General features: G+C 47.2%; 1 protein-coding gene across 4 annotated transcripts; it reads right to left on the bottom strand.

The window, feature by feature from the left end:
• Nucleotides 1-1169: 1169 nt before the first annotated feature.
• On the bottom strand, nt 1170-11326 carry ZNF8 (zinc finger protein 8). Of its 4 annotated transcripts, none has more exons than XM_081807776.1 (4): nt 11139-11326; nt 6516-6642; nt 6120-6215; nt 1170-5329 (listed from the first exon to the last, which is right to left on the bottom strand). In XM_081807776.1, exons 1-4 carry the CDS (start codon nt 11202-11204, stop codon nt 3888-3890), a joined length of 1731 nt encoding a protein of 576 aa, XP_081663902.1. In that variant the 5' UTR covers nt 11205-11326; the 3' UTR covers nt 1170-3887. The 4 variants fall into 4 exon arrangements, with proteins under 4 accessions (XP_081663902.1, XP_081663903.1, XP_081663906.1 ...); XM_081807777.1 differs by having other exon boundaries at nt 6516-7467; nt 11139-11303; XM_081807780.1 differs by lacking the exon at nt 11139-11326 and adding an exon at nt 10701-11132.
• Nucleotides 11327-11716: the final 390 nt, after the last annotated feature.

The raw sequence follows: 11716 nt of genomic DNA, 5'->3' as shown, positions 1-11716 counted from the left end.
GCCCGAACGCTGAGTTCGGGGCTTTATCTCCCAGAGGGCCCTGCCCGCTGCGTGCCCGGAACCGGCCGGGCGCAGGACGAATGGTCTTCTGGGAAATGAAGTCCACAGGGCGACGGCGCGGGGAAGGGGTCGTGGGAACTTGGTTGCTCTGCGCCGCTGGCGTGCGGGACCAGACGGATGTCGACTCGCGTGGGCTAGGTAAACATACAGCGTACTTTTTTCTTTTCGCACACACGTACGTCCATACGTGTCTCTATAGTTTGGGGACTTTTCTCCCCTGAACCCCGTTTTCCTGTAACGTTTCAGCAGATGTCCTCTAAGAACCAGTACATTCTTCCGCCTACCCAAGAAACGACGTTGAAACCCACGATTACCTACTCCGTAGTGTATATGCTAATTTCTCCCAATGACGTAGTACGTACCTTTTTGTTTTCATCTTTTACTCAAGCCCAAATAAAAAACCACGCACTGCACCCTGCTGACTCCTGATGTGCAGGCTGGCCTTCTCTGCTCTTTAGTCAGTTGATCACAAGGGAAATTTAAAAAAATCCTCTCAACCACTTACCTTCGACCAGCATTGTGCAAAACAACTTTCTAGAGATGAGGGGGATGTTCTATTTGTAACTAGTGAGCAGTTGAAATGTGGTTGATGTGATTGAGGAACTCAATTTTTATTTTAATTTTGGGTGAATTTAAAATTACATTTAAATAGCTACATGTGGTTAGTGACTACCAACGTTGGACAACTTAGAACATCTGGAAGATGTTCACCTTGGATCTCCTTACAAGAGATCTATAGGAGACTTCCTCAGACTGGATGGAGATTTCTTCCCAGTTACCTTTTGCACAAACGACTTGAATATCTCTGAAGATGTACAAGGAGATACTGAAAATGGGCAACTTGGCTCATTCATGTATGGGCTCTCATAATTTGGGCTGGATACAGGGAATTTAATAAAATAACTTGAAAATTTATGTGCTACTAAAATGTATGTGCTAGTTTATAGCTTGCGGGAAAATTGATGGAGTCAAAGCTATTTTACACTTAACTGGTTCCATTAACTCAATGCTCAGATATGTGTGCACTGAGTTAGTTTGTAGCTTAGTGTGCCTAAGAATTTAGTGTGTGTGTAGGTGCAACAGAAAATGAAGCCAATGATCAAACTTACTTTAATTTGCAACAGTTGAGATTTTTAATTTATTTTATGAACTGGTAATACTTCTACATGTTTCAAAATTCTAAAAATATCAAAAGATATAGAGTGAAAATTATTCCTCATCCCTCTCCCCCCAGTTCTCCTCCCCAATAGCACCTAGTATGCCTGGTTACTTTGTACCCTTAGGAGTGTGTGTGTATGTGTGTATAAGCCAATGTTTTTTTACACAAATAGAAACATACTTTACACACTGTTTTATACCTCTTCATTTAACAATGTATCTTGGAGCTCTTTCCCATATTATTACATAAAGACAGTCCCCATTTTTAAAGCTGTGTAGTTCTCCATTCCAGTGTAAATCTCTAGCCGAGTTCCCCATGGTGGACACTGAGGTTGTTTACAAATTTTTACTTCTGAAAGCAATACCATAGTGAGACCATGTACAAACAGTCTACAACATACAAATAAATCTGTTGGATTCACTCCCAGCAACACGTTTACTGAGACAAAGAGTTGTGTGTTTCTAATCTTAGATAGCAACTAATAAATCGTCCTTCACAGAGGCCGTATCAATTTATACTCCCCTTGAAAATGTGTAGGAAACCTTCCCCCCTACCACCACCCTTTTGGATAAAAGTCAAGGCTGATAAAATGCTAGGTGGTCACACTGCTACAATCCTCCTGAAAGGTAATTTAAAAACCTACATGAAATTGTCAGAGGAAGATGCTCAAAATATAGTAAGAAGCATGTGTTACAAGAGAACTAGAAAGAATTCCAATTTTCTAAACACAATACTATATATTTGTGTGTGTGTATAAGATCTAGTGTACACTATATGTATACATATATATTTTTAAGAAAAAATTACAGGAAAATTAACAAAATCTTAATGGTAGTGACCATCTCTGAATAGATGTATGAGGAATTAAATTTTACTTCTGTGCATTTTCCACATTTGCAGTAAAGAATTTACATTACTTTTATAAACCGATAAAACCATGTATTCTGTGGTTAATAGTAACCTCTCCTGAGGAGTTTATCTGACTGTTTCAGAATATCTATAAGGAAATGAGTAGGAATATTATGCCTAGAAAACATGACCTGAAATGAGAAATAGAAAATTTGTAAAGATCTCTGTTGTCCGGAGAGGAAGGCAAGCGACGAGCTTGTTCCCAGCTTACCCACTGAGGCCACTGTAACCTCAGCCCACCCAGCAAATACTGAGACTGTGGAAACAAGACCCTTCAGAAGCTGCCATTTTGGGGGCTGAGGAGGAGGGAAAGGGGCACTGTAAGCCTGGCTTCTAGAGCTGTCTAGAACCAGGAAGTTACTGGGTGTCCCCTCCCCAGAGGGCACTGATAGGTGGAACACTCCCAAATCTGCACCCCACAGGGCAGGCAGGAGGAATGGTCAAAAGTGGGGCTTATCCATGTTTTACAATGTCCATGATAAAATGCTAAAATTTAGATTACTCAGAAAAATAAGTAGATTCTCTTCCTTTTCTCACACCAATTAGGAATGCTGCAAAATGGTCAAAAAAATTACTAGGAAACATTTGTGTATAAAACAGTTAATGATATCATTTGTTACAATCAAAGCTATAGGACTGTTAGCATAGCCCTCATCAATTTAGAATCTTTCTGGAAAAAATTGGTTGTAGTGCTGGGTATGGTTTCTCTACCCTGGCATATTTGTGGCTAGATAATTCTTTGTTGAGGGGGCTGTCTTGGGCATTATAGGATGCTTAGCAGCATCCTCTACCCACTAGCTGCCAAGTGGCACCCCTCTGTTTTGCCCGTTATGACAACCAAAAATGTCTCTAAACATCACAAATGTCTCCTGGAGGACAAATCTACCCCAACTGAGAACCTCTGGCTTAAGCAACACTAACCACTTCAAGGCAATGGCTTTCAGTAGAAGCTGTGACACTCCCAGGGAATGTAGTAGAATTTCATGGGGGCTTTCTTGTCATTTGATCTGGACATGAATGTGGCTGACATGTGGGTGGGGGCCAAGTGTGCTCTAATGACTGTGAAGTGCAGAACAGGCCCCTGTGGACCATGTATGTATGTATGTGTGAAACAACCAGTTTGTAATGTATGAACTGAGAGCCTAAGTCAACTTCACATATAAACACAAATTAACTCCTGCATGCTTAGAATTTTATACAGAATTTTCCAGAAATGCAGCGGTCTTCTGTTTTGTTCAAAACTTTTGCAAGAGTTAGTCACCACTTGAGAAAATCACATCTCATACAGGAATGCCCCTCACAATATTTCCATGGCCAACACTATTTCCCATATACCAGATGACAACAGCCAATGCCCCAGGTGTCCAGGCATAATGGCTCACACAGTCACATGGAGAGATACCACACCCACTTAGTATACACATTACTTTACCATAAATTACTTTTGTTTTAATTATGCTTTACAAAAAGGGGCCATATATTGATTTTTTTACAGTACACATGTGTGTAGGTTACATTACCTGTAAATTCATTTCAGAGTAATAGAAGGAATAGCACAAAACACCTGTGGTTAAAGGGGGGCACTGAGCTTGACAGATTTGAGAACCATCAATCTCAGGTATTTGGAAAGCACCATTTCCTTATGAAATCAGAGGTCACCTTAGGCATTTCTACCCCCAGTCCCCCTTTCCATGAATGCACTATGTGGACTTACCACATTTTTGTACCTGTGGTTCAAAAGTCATCTGTAGTTTCTCTCCTATGAGGATTCTCTTATGTCGAATAACACGGAAGCACCCATGGAAGACTCTTCAACCCCAATAACGTGAACTGGGTTTTTCTCTTGCATGATTTCATGGATGTCAAACAGGGCAAGCGCCCGGCTCGCAGGCTGTCCTGCCTTTGTCCCGCCCCCAGGGTTCTCACTTGAGTGTGTGTGCTGATGGCGGCCAAGGTGTGAGCTCCGGCCAAAGGACTGCTCAAGCCGTCGCCGGTTCCGTCCCTGGGGCTCCTCTCTGGTGTGAGTTATCTGGTGTCGGATGAGGTGTGAGCTCTGAATAAAACATTTCCCACAATGATTACACTTAAAAGGCCTGTCGCTCCGGTGAGCTCTCTCATCCAGATTCAAAGGTGGGTCACAGCCGAGGGCTTCTGTCCATTCATGCTTTGTTAGAGCTGGTGTCTGCTCAAAGATTAGCCTCTGGCGGCACTCGTAGGGCTTCTCCCCAGCATGCTTTCGCTGATGCTGGGCCAGAGAGGAGCTGTGCCTGAAGCCCTTCCCACAGTGGTTGCACTCATAGGGCCTCTCCTCTGTGTGCGTCCTCAGATGCAGGAACAGGCAAGTGGTCCGTGAGAACGATTTCCCACACACGCTACACGTGTACGGCTTCTCTCCAGTGTGTGTCCGCTTGTGCCGACCCAGGGATGAATTCTGGTTGAAGGCCCGCCCACAGTCCTGACATTCATAGGGTTTCTCTCCGGTGTGAATTCTCCGATGGACTGTAAGGTGTGTGCTATGGCAGAAAGACTTCCCACACTCGGCACATTTATAGGGCTTGTCTCCTGTGTGGATTCGCTCATGCTGAACCAGGGAGGAGTTCTGGCTGAAGGCTTTCCCACATTCTTTGCACATATAAGGTCTTTCTCCCGTGTGAATCCTCTTATGCACTGTGAGATGCGCGTTGTGGTTAAATGACTTCCCACAGTCTGTACATTTGTAGGGCTTATCCTGTACCTGGCTTCGTGTGAGTTCCATAATTGGAATGGCCTGACTAGAAGTTTTGCTACAGTCACTGCTGTCACATGGCTCTTTTCCTGAGGAGCCTGTCCGCTGACTGACTAAGCTTGAGTTACATTCTGAGTTTATAACCTGTGAGTCATAACCACAAAGATAGTCTCTCTTAGAAATCTCCGGGAATGGATTTAGGTTTGAGCTCAGGACACCATTTTCCCCAAGTCTGAGACTTTCATAGCTTTTATCTTGAATTGGTGCTTCCTCGAGGCTAAATTCCAATTGCCTCAAATTATTCTGTTCCTTCTCAGGCAACTTCACCTGGCCCTCACATTCCCAGTCTTCCCCTAGTATGGTGGGACAGGGAGCTTCCCTCAGGAAACCTTCCCTTTCAGTGACACGGGATGTCTCCACCTCAGGAAGGCCATGCTCCTTGGGTGGCGCTTGGGTTTCAGGTCCAGGCTCCCGGCCTAAAAGAATACCAAAGAGCTCTGAGGGAGTTGGTGGAAAAAACACAGAGAGGGTGACAGGCCCTCCCTTCCAGCCTCCCTAGTGGCTGGGGAAGGTAGGTGGATGTGACCCAGTCCTGACCAAGGAGACCTCAATGGATGAAATCTGGAGTTCTGATAAAAGGGGACAATGTGGGCGCCTGGGTGGCTCAGTTGGTTGGGCGACTGCCTTCGGCTCAGGTCATGATCCTGGAGTCCCAGGATCGAGTCCCGCATCGGGCTCCCTGCTCTGCGGGGAGCCTGCTTCTCCCTCTCCCACTCCCCCTTCTTGTGTTCCCTCTCTCGCTGTGTCTCTCTCTGTCAAATAAATAAATAAAATCTTTAAAAAAAAAAAAGGGTAGCTCACTGTGCCCAAACTGTGCCAACAATATGGTTTATGGTGAACACCTGCTTTCTCCTGGGAGTCTAGAATCTTGGTCCATGTCAGGCACAGGGTGCCTATGGCCAGCCGCCAATGAAACCCCCTGGCATTGAGCCTCTAACAAGCTTCCCTGGTAGCTAAGATTTCTCACGTGTTGTCACAACTCATGGCTGGGGAAACTAAGCATGTCCCATGTACTCTGCTGGGAGAGACCTCTGGAGTCTTGACTGGCTTCTGGACTTCACCCTGTCAGCATTTTCTTCTTGCTGACTCTCCTCTATATTCTTTCACTGGATCTCTGGGTGGTCTTGGGGACCCTGACACACCACTCTTTACAAGCAGCACATCTGCAGTCACCTGTTGGGCTGCTCCCATTAGGCAGCATCTCACCTGGACAGTAGCCCTGGCCAATTCCTCTCTCTGCTGCCCATAGCTCAGCCCCTTGCTCCAGCTGGGAGATGACTTCAGGTTTTGGAAGCTCAGGCCCTGGAAAAAGGGAAAGACACAGGATGTGTGGATCTGCTACAGAGAGAAAGAACCAGCTCAGGATCCAGCCCTAGACTCCTGATAGGGCACGAGGATATCTCACAATAAGGTGAAAACTTTGCATTGGGACAGAAAAGGGCAGAAACCCCCCCTGCCCATTTGTTCCACAGGGAATGAGAATGCAAGATCTCTAATCCCCAGCCTAAGGTCAAGTCCTCATACCAGAGGCCCTATGACCTATAACCCATGAAGATAAGTCACGGCAGCAATCTGATCATCAGCTGGGGAAGCAGGCCTTACCCACAGAGAGCAGATGCCCAAAGGTCTCCAACATCACGTCACGATACAGGGTTCTCTGGGCAGGGCCCAGCTGCCCCCACTCTTCCTGGGTGAAGTCCACCGCCACATCCCAGAAGGTCACCGGCTCCTGAAACATCATACACACTCTTGAACAGCTCAACTGTCTGCACCAGTGCTCCCAGGAAGAGGAGGAGGAATGGGGATGCAGAGGACAGGCAGGCCAGTGTCCTGAGAGAGTGCATGTTCTGAGTAATGCGAGTCAGGTCTCACTGGGGGCATGTGAAAGTATCCAAGCAAGATCAAAGCTAACCACAGCTGATCTACAATTGATCTCAGACAGGTGCAGAGACTGCTGACTTGCAGATGTGTGGAATAAAGAAATGGCTACTGGTTTAAGCCACTAAGTTTTGGGATAGTTTCTTACCCAGTAACATCTAACTGATATGCTAAATAATCCTCTGATTCATTCAAACCAAGGCTCATTATCCTCCCTGAAAAGAGTCAGAAACTCACCTACCTTTGGAGACCAGGCAGGCTCATCAGTGACTGAAATGGGCTACTGTAAGAGCCTACAAGGGTACGTAATCTGTGAGAGGTGACACTGAAGGTGATGGGTAACATGTGCCCTGTTTGAAGGGGCAGCTGGGACTCAGAACCAATTGATCATGGGGAAATGCAGAGCTCATATGGTCAGAATTACCAATCTGTAGTGAGTAGCTGGAAATTTGGTCAAATTTTTAAATGAACACTTTAAATTTTTGTAAGTTGATGCAATGTATTTAAAACATATCTCACAAATCAAACCCTTCTGTGGGCTGGGTGTGGCCGCGGTCAAAAGCTAGATATTTCTGGATCCGAGTTTTGACTCTGCCACTTCCTCCTCAAGACGTATACGCAGGTACCCACTTCTACTTCCTTGTTTCCACGTCTACAAAGAATCACTCCTTGGGGGCTGTGATGGGGAATAAGCAGCTGTAAAACACTTTCTACAGGACAACATGCAAAAGAATAAAGTCGGTCCCCTACCTCACAGCATATAAAAAGTTAATTCAAAATGGATAAAAGACAAAATATAAGAGCTAGGACTATTAAACTCTTAGAAGAAAACACAGTGATAAATCTTCACAATCTTGGATTGGCAAAGGATTTTTAGATATGACAGCAAAAGCACAAGCAACGAAATAAAAAATAAATAAGTTGGACTTCATCAAAATTAAAAACTTTTGTGCTCCAAAGGACACTATCAAGAAAGTGAAAAAGGGGCGCCTGGGTGGCTCAGATGGTTAGGCGTCTGCCTTCGGCTCAGGTCATGATCCCAGGGTCCTGGGATCGAGTCCCGCATCGGGCTCCCTGCTAGGCGGGGAGTCTGCTTCTCTCCCTCTGCCTCTGCCTCTCTCTCTCTCTCTGACTTTCATGAATAAATAAAAAAAATTAAAAAAAAAAAAGTGAAAAGACATCCACATACTGGGAGATAACAATAGCAAATCACACATCTGGTAAATGACTTGTATCCAGATAAGACACCTCCTACAACTCAATAATAGCAACAACCCAATTAAAATGGGCAAAGGATCTAAATAGGTATTTCTTCAAAGAAAATATAAAATATACAAATACTGAATAAACACATGAAGAGATGCTCAGCATCATTAGCCACCAGGGAAATGCAAATAAAAATCACTTACTGAATACCTCAATTATAAAAGGGCATTTTCTTTTAAGAAAAACAAAAGTATATTTTAAAATATTAAAGAAATTATAGTATAGGTAGCATATGGCTGACAAAAATTGTGCAGGACGCATGAAGAACCCTTTGGTTAGGAACAGAGGTCTCTGTTCCTGTCCCCATGTCATCACCTCCCAGTCAGAAGGTCCTCAAACCCTGATACATGCTCCCTGTGCCTCCTGCCTCCCCCACTCTGCCCCCTCAACCATCACCCACTCTGCATGGGTTGTCAGTGACAGCCCAGGCACCAGGTGCACTGAGTACTGATCTGTCCAAGCCGTAAGACCTCTCAGTAGCAGCACATGAATCCTTCATGTCTCGTCCTGAAATTCTAGCAGGAGCCCATTCCTTGTCCTTCTAAGGGGAGAGTGGAGGGAGACTTAACTATAGAAGACAAAAGGCAATGTGACCACTAAAGCAAGATGCCATGCTGCCGGCCTTGACAAAGGGCCATTGCCATTAGCCAAGGAACACAAGGTCTACAGCTGTAATAGTTAGAAAAGACAAGAAAACCGATTCTCCCCTAGATCCTCCACAGGAAGGGTGGCTCTGCCCACATCTTGATTTCAGCCCAGTGAAAATGACTTCAGACTTCTTACCCCCAGAACTTTAAGAATAAATGTGCATTGCTTTAAGCCACCAAATCTGTGGTGCTCTGTTATAGCAGCCACAGGAAGCTTACACTGGACCTCAAAACCCTCTACTTCCTTGCCTTGTGTGGTGGCCAGCCTCCAAGACACCTCCCAATGATCCCCAGCCCTTGTGTAGTCGTATAGTCCCCTCCTATTCTGTGCATGTTTGACCTGTGTAACCAACAGGATATTGTGCAAATGACAGTGTGTAAATTCTGATCCCAGAGCACAAAAGGCATTGGGGCTTCTACCTTGCCCTCTCCTGGATCACTCACTCTTTGGGAAGCCAGATGCCAAGTTGTGAGGACAGCCAAGCAGCTCCACAGAGAGGCCCACATGGGAAGGAACTATTAAGTGCCATGTGAGAGAGCCATCTTGGAGATGGATCCTCTAGCCCCAGTCAAGTCCCAGATGACAACAGTCCAGACTGACATCTTAATCATAACCTCATGCGCCCAGGCCAGAACCACCAGCTAAATCATTTGAGGACTTCTATCATCAAAAACTGAAGTAATATTTATTGTTGTTTTGGACCACTAAGTTTTGGGTTATTTGTTACACAACAACAGATAACTAATACACTTTCTCTTACTGCTAACAAAGACTCTCTCCTCTGAACCTTCTTCTCAACTAGGTCTTGCCCTCTGGACTTCTGTGTCCATTTTGCATCACCCAGATTCATAAAGAGTTGGTTTAGCCAGAATCCCCACCCACCATATCTGATCACTCTCCATATCTTTTCAAAGTCCTCATCCCCCACAATCCTCCAAATAATATCTGATCACTTGGCCTGCTTCGACAAGAATCCCGTTAGAGTGGTGCCTGGGTGGCTCAGTCGTTAAGCATCTGCCTTCAGCTCGGGTCATGATCCCGGTCTCCTTGCTCTGTGGGAGGCCTGCTTCTTCCTCTCCCACTCCCCCTGCTTGTGTTCCCTCTCTCACTGTGTCTCTCTCTGTCAAATAAATAAAATCTTAAAAAAAAAAAAAAAAAAGAATCCTGTTAGGTCATGGGGGGCATGGGTGGCTCAGTCAGTTAAGCATCTTACTCTTGGTTTCAGCTCAGGTCATGATATCAGCCCTACATTGGGCTCCGTGCTCAGCGTGGAGTCTGCTGGAGATTCTCTCCCCAACCCCTGCCCCGCTCATGTGCTTCTAAATTAAATAAAATCTTAAAAATAATAGTAACAGTAACAATAATAATAATAAAGGATCCTGTTAGGTCAGTTTAGCAAGAATTACACCCACCCCCGACCCCAGGTATAAATTCCCACCTTTACTTGTATTTGGAATCGAGTCCAGTTCCATACTGAAGTCTCTTTCCCCCATTCCAAAAGTTTCTGAATAAAATCTCTTTTGACTGCTTTAATTACTATCCAGCTGTTTTACTTTGACAATGCTCATTCCCGGCCACACCCCAACCACAGCCAAAGCAAAATAAAGGGTGGTTGCACTATTAATGCGCATCTGAAAACATGCAAATCTAAGGTTACCAATAGTCTCATCTGGCATGCTAAATATGAAATAATGCAAATCCTTGTAAACAACAACAGAAGACAGTAAGTGCTGAATTTCAAAGATGTGGCGCTTCAGGAATTATGAATTATTTTTGGTTTCTGCCACGTGGAGACAGCACTTTATGGAGAACACAGGCAGCGGCCCCTTTGCCTAGAAATGCTGGAGCTTTGAATCAGGCACCTTCCCAGATGACCTTGCAAGCACGGACCGCCCAGTGCTGCCGTTCCCCCACAGCCCCCGCGGGGAATGAGGGAGGGGGGCCCGGGTAGTCGCTCCCGCCCCACTAATGCGGTGCGTGGTGACCTGTCCTTACCCCCAGAGGTTGGGCCAGGGGCCTCGCGGAGCAGGGCTCTCGGTGGGTGTTCCATGAATTAAATCGTCTCTACTTGGTTAATACCTGCCATCTCGGCGCTCCACTGACCCCAGTTACGTTTACCCGTCACACAGCAGCTGGCCTTCGGGGCGCGGGGAAGGCTCTCCGCCGAGCCGCGCCAGCCCCGTCCTAGGGCACGCGCCTAAGCCCAGTCCCAGAACCGGGGAGGAGGAGTACCAGCGGACATGCGCACTCGGGGCCAGATGGCCGGGTTCGAGTCCCAGCTCCACCCTTACCAGTCGGGCCAGTCAGCGCGCCCCGACCTGCGCCTCAGTTTCCTCCTGCGTTAAGAGCGATAAGGCCCGGGCCCTGCTCACCGTGCGCTGCGGGAGACGCTCGGCCCGCTGCCATCGTTGTTATTATTATTATTATTGTTACCTGAAGCCACTCCGCTGGCAGCCCCGTAGTCATCGCCAGTGCTGTCGCTTCCTCTTCGGGGTTCATCCAGGACCGACAGGTCGAGGAGAGGAGCCCGAAGCGGCCGTAAACCCGAGAGCAGCCCCGGCCTCAGGGACCACCCCACTCGCCGCCCGCCGGACAATGGCGGCCGCACGGGTGACGCTGCGACTACAACTCCCAGAAGACAGTGCGGCGCGCCGCAGCGCCCGGCCAATGGAAACCTTTGTTCGTCGAGCCTCCCACCAATGAGAGCCTTTTGGCCTCAGGTCAATGGGACCGTCCGTCCGTTGGGCCTCCGGGCACTGGGGGCGCTCCTGCCACAAACCCGGCGAGGAGGTGCTGGGCGGGTGGCGGCGGGTGGCGGCGGGTGGTGACTCTGGGCTGCGGCGCACGCGGGGGTGCTGGGCAACCGGGCGTCTCCGTGCCCGGTGCGCGGGGGGCGGGGGGCGCACGGGCTGCGAAGGAATCCGGGTCATGGGGATCGCCCTCCCAGCCTAGCCGTTGGGGGTTCGCGTCTGCGCGGGGCCGCGGCCCGCAGTCTGCCCTTGCGGCCCCAC

The sequence above is a fragment of the Leptonychotes weddellii genome, chromosome 16 (genome assembly GCF_054177405.1).
Source record: "Leptonychotes weddellii isolate Sample4059 chromosome 16, ASM5417740v2, whole genome shotgun sequence".
NCBI lineage: Eukaryota > Metazoa > Chordata > Mammalia > Carnivora > Phocidae > Leptonychotes > Leptonychotes weddellii.
The sequence above is the reverse complement of the archived record's forward strand: the minus strand, read 5'-3'. Positions and strand labels throughout refer to the sequence as shown.